Here is a 17,616-nt window from a genome sequence, read left to right on the forward strand (position 1 = left end):
CCTTGACTCATGAATTGAAAATCGGAAAACCAAGAAAGAAACTCACACAGCGATGAGTTGGCAAGCGACCTGAGAGACTGAAGTGGCAACATTATAAAGTAAGTGAAGGCTGCACATGTGTAGATGAGACGCGAAGAAAGGCAATCATGTGAATGAACTTTGAAGGACAGCTGTGAAATCACAGTGGTCCAGAAAAAGGAAGTAGCCCACTCTAAAGTCTCTGTGAAAGGTGCATTTTTTAAAAATGATAAAGGGAATTTAATACAGAAGCAAAGTAAGCAAAATTAATTCCTAGAGAAGGGGAGAGTGAAAGCTGAACCTTGAACTTGTAGTCGAAGTGGTCCTGCGCATGTCTGTAAAGAAAGCCATGCACATTTGAAAGTCTTCAACATCAGAAAGCGGTCTGAGCCCGGCAGAGGGAGACCCGAAGTGTAATAAGCTTGGGGAAGGGAGCCCCCTTACAAGTCTTGTTGAACTTTATTCTGAAAAGTTCTGATCCCAACAGAGGGAGGCCTGCGTGAACTTTGTGTTGAAACATTGTTTTGAAGTCTGGAAAGAGAGACTTTGACATGGAAGGCCAGGCGGGCCTCGATCCACGTTTTGGAACTGTTTATTGTGTTCAAAACCCAAGCCAGAGCGTGCCACCCTGCCTACAGGGACCACCTTAATCCGTGTGGTCTAATGTGGGGCAGAGAGCTGATTCAGCTACAGTTATTCTTTTGAACACTGATTTTTCCCTTACATACATTTCTCCTTTATACACTTTGTGTACAAGAGATAGGGCAGGTATTAGGTTTTGTTAGCATAGACCATTTTGATGTGACAGACTCCACTAGGACTTTTATTTATCGTTTGACGGTCGCAACTACTCCCAACTTAGTTTCAGGGCAAAGTAGGAGTTTTTCCAATCCCAGAAACTTCAATAAAGGTTTTACAAATTGTGGCTATTGTGTCAGTGTCTTACTTGTGATACCATGCCTTCCCTACAAAAGGTATGGTTTTAAGGGGTAAATGGATGGTGGGTAGAGAGAATAAGGAAATTCAACATGTTTGGTATGCAAAACATTCTGCATTTTTCAGCCGCGTTTAATTCCGCTGCAACTTAATCACATAGATCCAGGGCAGCTAGCCTGCATCCACACAAGCGGGTGGTTTGGCAACTCAATCCATTCTTCGCACGCTTGCAGACTGTTGTGGAAATTGGTGCCCCAGAACCAGAGGTGTTACTGCAGAGTTGGAAATCTAAATGAATCGTAGGTGCATCTTGCAGGATGTAGGAGGATAGCTATCTGAGGATTTGCCCCAGAGTCGAGAGCCCTAGAACAGTTTACTTTTCCATTGATAAACCGATGTGGGGTAAAAATAGAATTTTGAGTTTGTCATGCAAATATCGAGAGAAACTACATTATATAAAACACTGGGAGAAGACTGCTGATATACCAGGTGGAGAAGATTAACTGAATGAAGAAAATCCATTAATATAATGGGTGATTAGACCACCAAGTCCACTCAGGCAAACTTATGTGATGGTTAGACATACCACCCCCCCTTTTTCTGTGCTCACAGCTTCTGTGTTCACGCATTTCATAATCATTTATTTGCAAGTATATGGATCCCTAACAGTCCATTAACTCGACATCACAAATATTTTGCAAAGGAGTCAAGAAATGCAAAATCAAAATACAACAGAAGGCTCAATACTACCAAAACAGGCAGAGCATTAACAATATAATGCACTGTGATCTGTGCCACTTGAAGCTCGCCATAAGAACCTGCAGTGTGAACTCGGAACTGGGGTCCAATCAGTACCTGAAAAGGCAACAACCTGCTTGGTCAAGGGACTACACATCTTCATGTCATCGTTCCCCCTTCAGAAACCCCTCTCCCCAAAGCAACTCTGAAGACAGAATAAGCTCCAAGAATTGATGGAAGCAGAGCCAGTGCAGGCCCTGACAAAGGAGAACAAGAAGCAAATAAAAGTTTTGCAGGAATCATAAATGAATACGAGCTAATTTGCAAAGCCAAAAGGAAACTTCCCCTACAAAACTGCAATCCGACATCCGCACTTAACCTGCCCCTGACACTTTCAGGTGGCTCTGGTACTCACAATAGGACCCTCTGACATGCTGCAACTGTGACCTGTTGAATGGTCACGCTGCTAAAGAGAGACCAGATAGCTCTGTTCTTCACAGTAGGCACTCCCGGACTTTGTGAGAAATCTTGCACCTGACCTGAATTCTCACACTGCTGTTCTAGAAACATCATTTGGCTTATAGTTTTGGCTATTAGGTAGCGCTTCGGCTATAAACTGAAACTATTGCATTTAAGTATAGCTAGGAGAGAGATGTCATGTGATGGGTGACAGCTTGGGGGAATGCACGGTTATTTACCCACATAGTCGCTGCCAAAGGCCATTCTAATCCCTATGGCCGTTCCCATCTACTACCTGCCTCTCCCCACCCAAAACATATCCTCTAAGGGATCTCGAACAAGCTCTTAAGCAGTAACATCAAACTTTGTCCTGTCAGTATTATGTCTAAGAAGTCTACTGAGATGAAATGGCTTAATTGCTGCTATAAATGTGCCAATGGTGTAGTAAAGCTAGCTTGGCATGGGTGCCTTCTACCCCTTCATTTATATGTTCCTAAAACTGAAGACCTTTTAAAATCAAGCATTGATAAAAACCAGCAGTTGACATGTGTACATTTGTTAGACAGTCATTTGCCAATCACTGCTATTTTATGCCCAGATAATCGCACCATTTTCTAGTTTTTGTTTTACATCAAGGTAGTACCAATATGGCAATGCATGGAAAATGCTTATCCCAGGCCTGTACAAAAGACAAAACTGTAGGCTGTCAATGCCTGCTTTTCTTTTTTTCCTGGATGTAGGGGATGTTTCTCTCCCTGAAACCCTTTAGATGTTCTCCCTCCTACCCATTTTGTAAACATTTTCTCTCTGCTAAATATATTATTTATGTGCACCTTCTACGGGTCTTGCTCGTTGACAGGCATTTTTTTTCAAACATTGTTGTTTTACTAATTACTGATGGATAGGGTTGCCTAATTGACTGTTCCAGATCACTCATTCCGATGCCTTAAGGCAACCCTGCTAAGCAAACTGTCTCGACTCCCATTTAGGCTGAAGATTTGTTCACATTCAAAGGTTCAAAAAGCGACTACGCCTAGAAACTGGCTGCAGTGCTCCAGATAAGATTTTGAGGTGGGAGTATTTTACTTCCTATTTTTAAACTTTGAGAGTAAATGTGATTTTAAGAGAGTAAAAATGACTTTTCTCCTTTGCAAGAGAGTAAAATATAAGTGAAATCCAGCCGATGTGTACAAAAACTGTATGGAAATCATTACTATGCTGCAGCTTTCTGCATTGTGACAGAATACACTTTTCATTATTTCTCTAAACCTAGCCAATTCAATAGTAAAGCAAACATGAACTGTATTGTGTGTTTTGAGGTTCGATAGCAGAATTGTCTTTTGATGTTTAATGAAAGTCCTCATTTCCTGGAGCTGTTACCACCTAATGCTATGCCAATGTTATGATACAGCAGTGCAAAGAGGAAAGGTATCCATGCTAAATTCTATACATAATCTAATGGTCAAATGGTTATTTATATAGCGCTGTACATAGAACATATTTATCACAATTCTCAACAAACCGAAGTTGGTACTCTTATCAACCTTGAAAGGATGAAAGGCTCAGTTGGCAATGCCGGGTTTCGAAACCTGCAACCTACTACAGATCACGCACAGATCGCAGCAAAGGGTGCTCAAACGGCTGAACTATCTTATTGGCTGAGGTTTAAAACAGTGCCTAGATGCTGGACGAGCCCTGTATGAAGCACTACATAAAGTGAAATTCCTATCTGGATTATCACAGGAACAGGTTTTGCTGAGTTTCTATTTCAATTACAAAAAAACGTTCATTTGTTCGTTTTTTAACAACGCTTGCACTTCCTGCAGAGTAAGGTTTTGGATGTTTTAATTGTAGTCTTGAAGATTTGAGAGGCTAGAACACCTGTGACTGGTGTAATGACAATCACTCACCCTTGAGCAAAGACTCTGCTGCCACTGACCATTTATAGTAATGTACCCCATTGACTGCAAGGTTGAATGGATGTAAACTAGACCATGCATAGTCATAATTTTACACAGTTTTTATAATTGGAGTTTAAATTAAATTATGCGTGAACATGATCTTCCTCCACATGATTATGCACACAGCACAGAAACTCAGAAAAATACAAGTTGTGCAATACTGGTTTGCTTTTAGGGGGGGAAAAAGCATTATTTGTTCTATTAATTCTCAATTTCAACTTTCCCATTTTAGTAATTTTACAATCCTATAATGCTAGGAAACTAAATATGCACAATGCTTCTGTTTGCTCCATGAGCAGCAGCAGAGCAGAAGCTGAATGGCAATAACCCATTCCTTTTATCGCAGTGTGCAGTTTCTTTTTTTGAAAGGTTTCAGAGAAATGCATTCTGTTTCAGAGGTTTTTATCCAATCAAAAGATGCCTTGTGGTTTGTCAAGTAACCAGACCTTTGCACTGCCCTCTGATCTAAACGTGTGTGTGTAAATGTACACACGAAAATAATAAAGCTGTTGGATTTACAAGATTTTCATGCGTAAAAAGGCCTTGTACGCACCTTATCTGGAGGCCTGACTGGCTGTAAAATAGATATGGTGAAAACTTAAAATGAATGATATTATATACGATATGGCATTTATAACGCACCTATACACAAGTGTTTCAAGGCGCGACGAGGCAAGGGAGGGGAACAAAGGGTGGATGAGCGAAGAGCTCGAGAAGGAAGATATGTAGGATGAGAGAGTTGAAGGTATTGAGGCCCCAGGCCCCAGAAGGCCTTGTGGACAATGCAGAGGGTTTTGAACTTAATCCTTGCAGCCAATGGAAGCCAGTGCAGAGATTTCAGTCCTGGAGGATACGATCCCTCGACTTGCGGCCAAGGACAAGTCTTACAGTCTGTTCTGGATAAGTTGCCGAGGGCCGAGAGTAGAAGCAGGCAGATTTAGAAAGAGGCTGTTGCAATAGTCCAGCCTAGAGAGGACCAGAGCTCTGGAGACCGTGAGCTTCTGTGGGAAGCAGAGGAAAGGAAGAATACCTCTGAGGAGGTGCAGCTGGTAGTGTGACTTCTTAGAGACGTCAGAGATGTGAGGAGAGAAGGAGAGTTTGGAGTCGAAGATGTCCCTGAGGTTTTTAGCCTTGCAGGTGGGAGCAGGAAGAGGACCAAGAGAGGCCGGCCAGGGAGCTACAGGAAAGGGGGGAGTGGGTGTGCCAATGAGGAGAATCTCAGTCTTGCTGGCATTAAGGCAGAGGTCATTGGTGGCACACCACTCCTGTATAGCAGACAGCCAGAGATGAGGGAAGGGGAGGAGGTGGCCGCGGATAGCCTGAAAATGAGCTGGGTGTCATCCGCATAGCACTGAAAGTTGGGGCAGAGGGCGGCGATGCGGTGGGCATGGAGTGCCAGGTATTGGTTGAACAGCCAGGGAGAGAGGTTAGACCCCTGGGGGACACCACAGGTAGAGAAAAAGAGGCGAGGAAGGATCCAAATTGGACCTGGGAGGGTCGGTCAGAGAGGAAAGAAGTCAGCCATGCCAGAGCCTGACCAGTGATACCCAAGTTATCACGGAGACGGTTGAGCAGGGTGGCATAGTTAACAGCGTCAAAGGCACAAGAGCGATCAAGCAGGATGAGGACGTAAGGGGTGTTAGATTCCAGGTCGGAGAGCAGGTCTTGACGGATATTCAGGAGAGCAGTTTCCGTGCTTCAGGCAGCTCTGAAGCCAGATTGATGGTCATGAAGACAACCAACAGATTCAGTGTGGAGATGATGAAGCTGGGAGATGGCCAGTTTCTCCAGGAGCTTGCCCAAGAAAGGGGTGATGGAGATTGGGCGATAGTTAGCTGGGCAGGAAGGGTCGGCAGAGGGTTTCTTAAGAAAAGGGTGTACAAGGGAGTTCTTCAGGGAGGATGGGAAGACTCTAGTGCAGAAATCAGCCAGGGCAGGAGCCAGGGAGTCGATGTGGTCCTTGATGGTTTTGGAGGAACAGGGGTAAACCTGTTTGATGAGACTTTCATAGATCAGACTTGTCTAGAAACCTTGTCTGCGGAGAACAAGGGAAAGGTGGAGAAGGAAGTAGGAGGAGAAGTGGCTGAAGAAGGGCCAGAGGAAGAGCAGGGAGTAGAGGGAGGGAGGGGATAGGAGGAGAGTGAGGACAGGATGTCCTGAGTTTTGGAGATGAAGTGAGAAGCCAGTGCCTTGCAGAGGGCCTGGGAAGGGACAGGAGAGGTAGAGACGGCAGCAGGATTGGCCAGTTCCTTGCAGATTTTAAAAAGTTCAGCCGAGTTGTTAGATGCCGCAGAGACACAGGCTTGGATATGAGCTCTCTTCTTGGTTAGGACAGAGAGCCGGTATTGCCTTTGGAGCAGGCGGCAGGCCAGTTTGTCAGAGGGTGTACATGAAGCACGCCATCTCCTCTCGGCCATCCTGCACTTGCGTTTAAGGATGACGAGGTCTGAGTCGTACCAGGAATTGCACTTGGCTTTAGGCGGATTCTCATGACAGGGGCAAGGATATCATGGGTATCAGATATAGCAGAGTGGAGCGTGGAGAGGGCTGTGTCAGGGTGAGAGTCAGCCAAAGGGGGATGCGGGGGTGAGAAGGGAGCAGCGAAAGCCTCAACTGACACACGCTTAATGCGTCGGATGACCGAGAAGGTGGACGGCAGTGATGGAAGTGGCGTAGCCTGAGGGGTAGGGAGGGTGAGGTGGGAAGATAGGAGAAAGTGATCACTCCAGGAGAGAGGAGTGGAGAGAGGGACAGAGACAGGAAGGGAAGGTCTGAGGAGATCAGAACATCCAGAGTGTGCCCTACACTATGAGAAAGAGAAAGAAGAGAAAGAAGAGAAAGAGAAAGAAGAGAAAGAGAAAGAAGAGAAAGAAGAGAAAGAGAAAGAGAAAGGGAGAAAGGGAGAAAGAGAAAGAGAAAGGGAGAGAAAAAGAGAAAGAGAAAGAGAAAGAGAGAAAGAGAAAGAGAGAAAGAGAAAGAGAGACTGCAAATGAGGCATTCAAAAGTGGAGTAGGCCTGCGTAGGAGTGACAGAGGGAGGAATCCACTCGGGGAAGATCAGGGCTACACCCCCTCCAGCGCGGTTGGACCTGGGCGCGAAGAGGATCATTTAGCCGTTCGGTCGGAACGTGTCAAAGCTGGTGACAGAGCTCGCTGTGAACCATGTAAACCCGAGGACATAGAGGTCAAGTTCTTCCAAAAGGTGGCAGATATCAGAGGAATGTTAGAGTGAGAGTTTAGAGTGGCAATACGGAGAAGGTTGCCACCCTTGAAGGACTTCCGGGGACGGGTACAGATCAGAGGTACGCCCTGCGGAGGTGTAGAAGGAGCCCGAGAGGGGGCAGAGAGGGAAGGAGAAGGCACAGTAGCCAAGGAGGAGGCAGAAGGGGAGGCGAGGTAGCCACGGAAAGGGGAGAGGGGACAGCAGGAGAAGAAATGAAACGCTGCTCAAATAGAGAGTCAGTCCTCTTGTGTGTCAGAGGGTGTGCGGCTTGAATATTTTACCAGTAAGTACGATGATGCCGGACCCTACGGTAACGTTACATGAAAACAGCAGGTCTAGTATTCCTTAGACACGAAACTTCTAGTTAGACATTGATATGATGATAGTAAAAACTAAGCGATTCTAGATCTTGCGGCTCAGACGGAATGACTAACAGCCTGTTGAAAAATAGGGAAGTACTATGGGCCGATATTCTGTATCGGTTGCTTATCCAAATAATTGACTCAGGGATTACTCCTGACGATTGGTGCAAATCTACTTTTATACTGATTTTTAAGAAAGGTCAAAGGGAAGATCCAACCAGCTTTCACCCGATTTCATTTTTAAATATGCCCTCAAAAATCCTTGCATCATTGGTTCTACAGAACTTAACTAGGTGGGCCGGGTTCAAACACTGGCTTAGCCCCTCACAGACTGGATACAGGAAGGGTATCGGGACCTTTGAGAGAGGTCTGACCCCATCAACCTGTATGGCACAAGTGGGGGGTAGTACGGGGAGAACTTCGTATGTTGCAGGACTTGATCTCTCCTCTGCATTCGATAACGTGTACATAGGATTGTTATGGGTTAAACAGATTGTGGAGGCTAGAAGTGGGATTATTAAAGATGTTATATTCCAACAATGTGGCTAGAGTTAGGTTGAATACGGGAGGGGATCTTTCTGGAGCGATACCGTTGAGGGCAGGAGATCATCAAGGCTGCGTCATTGCCCCCCTTGGTTTAATCTTTACTTAGCAGATTTATTGGAAACTCATTAGTTGGGGGAGGATATCCTCCGAAATGCACAGGACGAAGAGCCAACTACATTGCTTATGCAGACTAATTTTATTGTTGGCTGGTATGCAGTGATCCTTGAATGGAATGACTGCATACTTAAGGGACTGTAAATTGACGATTAATTCTAGGAAATCCTTCATTACTACAGGAAGAAAAGTGGGAAACACTATGTATGGCCCATAAATAATTCAAAGGTGGGAGACCGGTTGAAATTGAGTATGGAAACAAAAGTGAGATGATGCATTACTTGCAAGCTATGTGCTTTTTCACAAATACTCCTAATAGAATGCTACTGTCTTAAAGTCACCCCTATAGTGCTATGTGGAGTGGAGTTGGCCCTCTGAGCACTAGAAAGTACTTCGATAATTTAGAAGGTAGAATTTTGAAAGAAGTTTTAGGCCTTCCCAGATCTACATCCATTAGTGTCATATAGTTGTAATTAGGTTTGCAATCGTGGTGGGCACAATATCTTAAGAATATTTGATATAAGAAAATGAGGTCTATCAAATATCTGCATTTAGGATCATACTTAGGGGAGATGATGAAGCAGGGGGAAATGCTTTTTATGTAATCATGAGATAAGGTGCATACAGTTCATGGAGGCCACAGATATTGTAATCTTGGAGTTATTCGAGAGTATGAAAAATAAAATAAAACGTTGGGACAAGTCAACTGATTTGGAAGCTCTAAACAGGATAAAAATATACCATAATAATGGGTTCTTCTATGCTCCAACTAAAGACAGTAGGCTGTACTTAAGTAAGTTTCTGGCACAGACGATTCGTTTGTGGCATCTTAAATGTAGGCTAAACTGCTTTCCTACATTGGAAATTATTGGACCTCGACTGATAATCCTGAAGCAACTTCGTAATTGTAAGCTTTGTAAATTAGACTGCTTAGAGACCCTTTACCATTTGGTCATTGACTGTTCACCAACAGTTTTGTATTTAATCTTATTCTTCGGACCATTTGTGCCCTCAGTTTCTGCAGTAGTAACTCCAGATCTGTGGCATAGATTAATGACAACTCAACAAGTGTCCCTAATAATAGCCTTAGTAACATTTTTGATGAAATCTTTTAGTGATCTACAACATGTAATAGATATTGAGGAATAGTTACTCTTGAGTCTGAAAAGAAAAATGGGGCACTCCCTGCACGCCCCTAGTCAATGTGGGAGGGAGTTAATCACTAGATCACATGCATGAGCGCCCTATTCTAATGAAAACCGCATCACTCCTGTCCCATGCAAAGCATCAGCACCCTATTGTTATAAAATGCACCAAGCCACTGTGGGCGCATTTAAAAACAAAAGGGCGCCTTCCCTGACTTCTCCCACTACGCCAGCTCAGGGAAGCCCTTGAAAGACTCCCCCGAGCTGGTGTGGCATAGGGCTAATGGCGCAGAATGCTCCATTTCACCAGAAGCCCAGACCTAAGATTCTCTTTTGAACATCCCTACTTTCATGCGTCTAAATGCATTATTTTCAAGTCAGACACCAGAATGCATTAGAAATTGAAGAAAATCGCAAGGATGAAAATGTGGGCTGCTCTGGTGACATGGAGTCGTCTGGTCACCTTGCCTTTGTTCATTCTCCTTCCAACACAGATGCCTACTATGAGATGTACTGTACCAGCTAGTAGGTATAAGGTCAATAGGTCACGGGTCATACTCGGCTACACACAAACTGCCTGCATGATTCTAACCAAGCAGGAGAGGCTAAGAATCAGAATGTCTTTTCAATTAAAAAAAAAACAAAAAGGTTATTTCTGCTAATAACCAGCCCAATGCAAATAATGGCACTAAAACGTTTTAAAGCAAACGACAACATGGACAAGACTGTAGCGCATTTGCATGTATGTGTGTGTACACATACAAGTATAGATCTGCTTTCACGTCAAAAGCTTTTTTTCTCGAGAAAATGTTTCATGCAGTACGGTGGACAGTGCTGCTCCACTCCGAGAACTGTCAGGAATATTAATTGAACCCCGGGGGTGCGAGCTAGCTGGCCCCATTACCAACACAAGGAACTACTTTCTTGGTTTTATTGGCTTTCTATATACACTGCTTTCTCGTAGTAGGACTGTGTTATTGCTTATACCTTGGCCTTACAGCTCACAACATTACAAAATGAAAGGCAGACAAAGCGTTACAACAACGTATTAAACATTTATACATGTACTGTGCTTCAAGGCTTCACACTAAAAAACGTAAATTCTAAACCAACATTCCCTCCACGCCAATTAATGTTACAATGAAATTCCCACTTTTAAATGAGAAATAATGTATGGAGGAACCGGCAAAGGAAAGCAAAAGGGCCCTTACCATTCTGGATTGCTTCGTTGAGCTCCGGCACTTTTCTCAATGGCATCGCGACAGCCTCTCCTGGCACTCTGGGGCTTTCCACATATTTTGCTTTCCGGATTGGCCCTGAAACGGGAACAATTTCAGCAAATCTTAATTATTTCCAGGTGGGATGCTGCTGCGCAGTAAGTACGTAATGCGTCAAACTTCAGACAAGTCCCAGGGACGGAGAGCAACCACCAGGCTACTGTACTGGGGCAGGAGCAGGCAAGTGGAGTGCGACTGCACGGTGTGTCTGTGCCGTCAGCGAATGCGGCTCCCACAAGAGTCAAGACGGCTGCTCGAAATGCAGACTCCGGGCGAGACCGCCAGCAATTAGCGCGCTGCCTACTTCCCCAATCGGAGGCTTCGAGAAAAACTGTGGCGCGGGCATCGCCGAGACCGGACATTCGTGATTAAAAACGCTTTCCGCATCCCAATAACACGGAGCGGACAACGCCGGTCGCGTAACCACGGAGGAGGCTAAAAATACTTCGCCGTCTCAAACTGCATACTGTAAATATTTCAGTGGCGGAGCAGTCCTCCAACGGCGGGTATTTCATACAACCAATTATACGCGACTTGATTAAAAGGGCTTGGGAAACGTCGCTGCAAAACAATCGGCGATGAAAGCCAGTCACTTGTGCCCGTTTACAGCAATATAAATGAAGACTTCTGGAAGAGAAGGGAATGCGTTGAGCTAGCAGTTTTGTATTTTATGATCATCCAAGTCAATTTCATTTTGGAAGGGGTGAAGCCCTTTTAGTTTGAATTGCATGCCAACATTTAAAGCCCCGAGACAAGAAAAGTACAACAAATCACCAAGACATTAAAATGCTTCAGTGCATTCGTGTTCCGAAACCCAATGTGAGCAATGCTGCCACCTAGAGGTTCTCACGAATAAGACTCCAGCAAGGCTCCTATTCTGACTAACTCATCAGTGCTTGTTAAAGTGTTTTTTTACGGCGCGGGGTGGAGTTGGTAATTGTAACAGTTGGTTCCATCATTGAGCGTTTGGATGGGATTGAAAGTACATGTTCATCTCCCCAAGGGAGAGCGAGTCTGACAAGTTGATGCACTTGTCAACAACAGAGATATCACAATGCCGCAAGGAGGGTATAACTTAACACGAAATAGCAAGGACTGAAAGAGGTGCTGCACTTGACATTTTAACTTAAGATCTGTTTATCAAGCAAGAATAAACGGCACACTCCCTCCATCGTCCAGCCAGGAAAATGTCAGCTTAAACTTTTAGCAGTGAGGGAGTCAAGCGGCTGATTTTTAAATCCATCTGAACTGTTCTGCTCATTGCCAATATTGCACGACTGCAAAGATAAAGCAAGTCCGTACGCCTTTAGTTAGGTATGCAGTCCTAGTTGGAGTGGTTCATAGCCCCTCTCTGTTGGAGTGTGCTATGTTAAAGGACATTTGTACCGCGCACTATCACCACTGTCGTGGTCCCCTGGCTCTCTGGCGGCTCTGAAAGAGGAAGGGAAGGGGGGGTTAGTGGGAGGAAGCTGGAAAAGTGCAAAAGAGCAGCGATGTGCTGTTGGCGGCCTCAGCCCGGTGGGTCCGTTGGCTGGCCCTGGGGTGTTTGAGGCCAGCAGTCGTCGTGTGCTGTTGTGCAAGTCTATGTGCGTTTTTGTTTTGTTGTTGCCATGTAGTGAAGTTTGTGCGGTTTGTTGTGCTGTAGGTTTGTGGATGTGTTTGGTTTAGAGTTTGAGAGGTGTATGCAGAGGGGGAAATTGGTAGTGCAATTGTTTAGTTGGCATCTCTATCCTGAATTGAGGCGCTGGGTTTGTGTAATCTCCCCAGATGGGGTTCGGGAGCACCCCTGTGCCTCTGTCCTGATCTGGGACCGTCCGGCCTTCAAGGTCCCTTTTACATCTGGACCCTCCTTCACCAGCCTCCCTCGCCGCCCTACCCGTCTTCCCTTCCCACTCATACGGCCAGTGCACCTGCCAATGTCCACAACTCAGCTAGTGTGGCGATTGCCAATATCCCGACAACTTCACAACACTGTGGTACCTGGTGGCAACTAAGGAGCTAGTGTGGGTGTTGGGTGGGATTAGGGTGGGGTTGTTGACTCAGTCTCCATAGGTGTCGCCTGTGTTCCACTCTACCCGGCGTCACCCGTGCAGGTGCCATGGGAGTTTTAGTCATCCCTTTTCCTTTCTGTTTCGGTTTTCAGTTTGAGTCTGTGGTGTTGAAGAGCCAGGTTTTTAGTAATTTCCTAAATTTTAGGTGATCTTTGGTGTTTCTTATTTCTTTTGGGATGGTCCAGGTTTTTGCGGCTAAGTGGTAGAAGGAGGTGCCCCCAAGTTTTTTCTTGAGGTATGGTTTTGGTTCCAGGCAGATTTCGTTGTTTGACCTGAGGAGTCTTGTTGGCTTGTAGATTGTTATTTTCTTTTGTAGGAATGCTGCTCCTTGTCCATTGATTGCCCTGTGCGTTATGCACATTGTTTTGAAGGTGATGCAATGTTTTACTGGGAACCAGTGTGGTGTTTTTAGGGCAGGAGTGATGTTTTCTCTTCTTGATAGTCTGAGGAGTAGTCTGGCTGCTGTATTTTCGATCCGTTGTAGTTTCTTCAGGAGGTATTCTGGTATTCCGAGCTAGAGGCTGTTTGCATAGTTGATTCTCGACATGATGAGGCCGAAGATAGTGAGTGTTTTGTGCGTGAAGGAGAGGAAAGGTAGGATTCTTCTTGCCGTGGGGAGGAGGAAAAAGCATTTCTTGACTGTTGCATTTATTTGTGGTTCTAGGGTTAGGGTGTTGTCCACCATCAGGACTCCCAGATTTTTTACTACCTTAGATGGTGTTGGTGCGGTTGCCATTTCTGTTGGCCACGGGATGGCGGTTTCGTTCTCTTGGTCTTTGGATATGATCATGATTTCTGTCTTTCCCGGGTTTTTTTTTGAGGTAGTTGGCATTCATCCAGTTGAAGACTTCTTTTAGACACTCGGTTAGGGTTGAGTGATCAGCTTGGGTGTCTTTGATTTTTTAGATGATTTGAGTATTATCTGCGTAGTTGTAGCATGTAATGTTGTATTTTTTTGAAGATTCTGATAACCAGAGTCTGGTAGATGTTGAAGTATAGTGGTGATAGTGAGGATCCTTGGGGCACTCCACAGTCGCTAACTCGAGGAGTAGATTTGAAGGGTATCATCCATTCGGTTTCTGTTCGGTCTGCTAGAAATTATTTAGTCCAGAGTAGTGCTGTGTCTGTTATGCCTATGTCTTCTAGTCTTTTAGTTAGGGTGTCATGACTGTGTCGAAGGCTGGGGAGAGGTCGAGTAGAATAAGGGCTGAAGTTGTGTTTGAGTCTGCGTTAGATTTTAGGTCGTCCCAGATGGATAGTAGTGCTGTTACCGTTCCTCTTGCGGGTCTGAAAACGACTTGAGCTTGGTCTAGCAGGTGGTGTTTTTCTGCGTGTTCTTGGGTTAATTTATATAGGTAGGTTTCCAGGAGTTTTGCCGGGTAGGGAATGTTTGAAATCGGCCTGTAGTTGGAGGTCTTCTGCGTCGCCACTTGTGTTTTTCAGAAGTGATTTGATATATGCTGATTTGAAGGTCTTCGGTACAGTTCCTGTTGCAAGTGATAGGTTCAGAAGGTTTCTGTAGTATTCTGCTGGCGTTCCTGGCAGAGGATTGATTTGTAGATGTCCGGGGTCAGGGATCCATGGGTGATCCAGCTTTCTTGCTGTGTTTTACCAGCATTGCGACTGCCTCTGCTGATATTTCAGGAAAGTTTTTGAGTTTGTGCTGATGTTCTGTGATAGGTTCACTTAGTAGTATGTTGTGGTCGGTTGGTATGGTTTGTCGGATGTCATTGATTTTTTTTTCTTGAAGTTGTCTGCCAGGTCGTTGCATAGATTCTCTGAGTGGGCTGGGGTGTTGTCACAGCCCGGTGGGTTTCTCATCTCTTTAATGATATTAAACATTTATTTTTGTGTGTTGGTGGCATTGCTGTTTCTGTCATCATAATGCCTCCTCTTCGCCTTTTGAATTTCCTTCTTGAATGCGCAGATTTGTCTCTGGAAAACCGTTTCTTTGTTTGGGTTGTATTCTTTCCTCCATTCCAGTTCAATATTTTTGTTTTCCTTTTTCATGGTGCTTAATAGTGGTGTGAACCATTTCGCCATTGCTCTTTTTTTTAATGGAGTGAATGGTTTTTCTGGGGCGATCTTGTCGATTGTATCTGCAATCCATTTGTGTAGTAGCTCTGCTTTCCCGTCTAGGTCACCTAGATCTAGTTCTGTAGTTGAGGGTTTGGTTAATTCCAGTTGTTCGAATAGGTTGCTTTCTTTGACGCGTTTCCAGTTTCTTTTTGTGGTGGTTGTGAGTTTAGGAGGTTGGATGCAGACTTGAGTAGGCAGAGTGATCACGGATGGGTTGATGAGATGGTCGCTCCACAGTATTTGTATCGGAGGTGCCGTGGTGATGAGTTTTTCCTTGGTGAAAAAATTGCGTTGAGGGTGTGTCCTGCCGAGTGTGTTGCCCCTTTGACTAGTTGTCATAGTTTCATGGTAGCAAGTTGTTCGATCAGTGAGTTTTGGGAGTTGGTGTGACTGTCTTCAAACCAGATGTTGAAGTCCCCCATGATGATTAGGTGTTCGTGGTTGATGGCTATGTTGGTGATGGCTTCTATGAAGTTGTCGACGAAGGTTGCATCATATGTCGGTGGTCTGTACACTAGGATAAATGCGACGTTGGTTTTTGGGCTTCATGTTAGGTGTATTACCATGGTTTCACAGTTGAAGATTTTGAGCGGTTCATCCATTTTTTATTTTAAGGTGTCCTTTGAATGCTATTACGATGCCTCCTCCTTTTTTGTTTTTCCTGTTTATATGAAGGCATTTGAAGTTTGTTGTAAGGCAGCTTTGGAGTGTGATTTTGTAGTTGTCACCCAGCCATGTTTCTGTGATGAACAGGATGTCAATGCCATTGCAATCGAGTAGGTCAAAGATTTCTGTTAAGTGCTTTGACATGGATCTTGCGTTTATAAGATTGCAGTGGAGTTTGGAGGTGTTTTTGGTTTGGACTTTCTTGTTGAGGTTGTCTTCTGATCGATGTTGGGGTTTCCTTCCTGGTCGATCTCTTGTTGAGGTGTAGGTTTTGATGGTCAGCATCTTCAAAGAGTTCTTCTAGGTTCTGTCTTGGGTTTTTGTTTTGATCTGGTTCATCTTCTATGAGTTGTGGTTCTGGATTGGAAGTTCTTCTTGCTTTGGTGATGTAAGGTGTTATCGCATCGGTCATGTACTTGTTGTTTCTTGGGTTGTTCATCATCCTTCTGCACGCTTGTATTTGGTAGTTTGATGTTGCTGGTTCTAGCGTTGGGTTGGTTTGTTCTGGTGACCAGTTGTCAGCGAGATAAGGCGTTAAGTAGAGGGATTTGTCTCTTCGCTCAGTGTTGGTTCGAATCTTGTTCCCGACTGTGGGGGTGCGTTCTGTAGTTGTGGTTCTTTGTTGCTTTTCCGGAGTGTTTGTTCTTTCATCTCTTTTTCTTTCCCTCGAATGGGTCGTTTGCGTGGCATTATAAGATAGAGAGTTAGTCTTTATTTGTTTGCTGATGTCCAGTTGGTTCTGCTTTGGTCTGGTTGTCTTGTGGTGTAGTAATGGGTGCGGAGGGCTGTCCGCTAACAGTTAGTGCTCGGTCTGTAGGTGGCATTTCCAGTTGATGTTGCCGACTTGTTCAGTCGCTGTCTTGAGGGGGCAGGGGAGGTGGTTTGGAAATATAAAGTTGGGTGTTATCGGTGGCTCTCTTTAATGCCTGTCTCCCTAAACGCGGTTCACTGCAGTGAGCTAGCAATGTGGGTTTAAGAAAGATACCTACTAGTTGAACAGTGATTTTGAGGGGCGCCGACAGCACTTGTGCCTTATGAGGCGTGAGCACCGAGTCGGGGTGTCACTCCACACTAATTCACTGGTGGTTTCCGTCTCACTTTAGAGTGAGTTGGTCAGCGGGATTTGAGAGACCTGTCTAGAGGCCTATCAATGCAATCTAAATATCACACGATGCAGCCTGGAACTAGAACCCCTACCAAACCTGAGGGACCTGTATAGTGGGAGAGAGGCCTATCAATGCAATCTAAACATCACAAAATGCAATATGGAGACAGAACCTCTTTTAAATTTGGTAGACCCTATGCGTAGGAGCGACTGGGATCACACCAGCGACAGGGGAGGGGAGTTATGTATAGTGTGTGTGGGCAGGGGGGGAATAGACCAGTGGCAAAGGGTGGAACTCAGGATTTTTTTTTTCCCAGCTCCCCCAACCCCAAATAAATATTTCCATTTCAGCAGATTAATTAGTTTATTAACAACACCTGGAAAATAACCTAAAAAGGAACCAGTGTTTCCTATAATGTTGCAAGCAAAGTATAAAATGTGTGCTCCTTTTCCACCTACCAAGCTCCACTTGAATATTTTCTGCAGAGTGCAATCCTAACATGCCTATTAACAATAACCTGACCAGACGAATCTCCCCAATGGGTCGGGTCAAATCCTACCCGATTTAAGCAATAAAAACAACACCTGAAGGGTGCAAATACACTTGAAGGGTGCAAATGTATTTCCAAGAACCAAGGAGAAATTGGTCTGCCTGATCAGGGAAAATCAGGATCAATGACCAGTGCTGGTGGTAGCATGTGTAGATAAACAAGCAAGTCTTTTGAGCTTTAAGATTTGTTTGTGTGCAAATAGGTGGCAAATCGTTATTTTAGTTCATCCATGTTGATAACTGTGTTATAATTCAATTTTCAAACGTTTCATGGCTCTGCTGTAGGTGGTCTCTCACAATGGAAACTACGTGAGACTCCTACACTGGTGCCATCATTCTGGAGAAAACAGGCAGATCTATTTTAACGGGCCATCTGTCAGCATTGAA

General features: G+C 44.7%; 1 protein-coding gene across 4 annotated transcripts in view; it reads right to left on the reverse strand.

Moving 5' to 3' along the window:
• The window catches only part of TANC1 (tetratricopeptide repeat, ankyrin repeat and coiled-coil containing 1), a 2,406,012-nt gene that overhangs the window by 1,702,530 nt on the left and 685,866 nt on the right, over positions 1-17,616 (reverse strand). For 3 of the 4 annotated variants that reach the window (XM_069616375.1, XM_069616376.1, XM_069616377.1), the window contains one exon: positions 10,713-10,817. The exons of the other annotated variant lie outside the window; for it this stretch is intronic. In XM_069616375.1, the coding sequence (XP_069472476.1) occupies positions 10,713-10,817 (105 nt within the window). The remainder of the gene's footprint in view (positions 1-10,712; positions 10,818-17,616) is intronic. 4 annotated transcript variants of the gene reach the window in all.

The sequence above is a fragment of the Ambystoma mexicanum genome, chromosome 9 (genome assembly GCF_040938575.1).
Source record: "Ambystoma mexicanum isolate Mex_15411 chromosome 9, UKY_AmexF1_1, whole genome shotgun sequence".
In the NCBI taxonomy this organism is placed as follows: Eukaryota; Metazoa; Chordata; class Amphibia; order Caudata; family Ambystomatidae; genus Ambystoma; species Ambystoma mexicanum.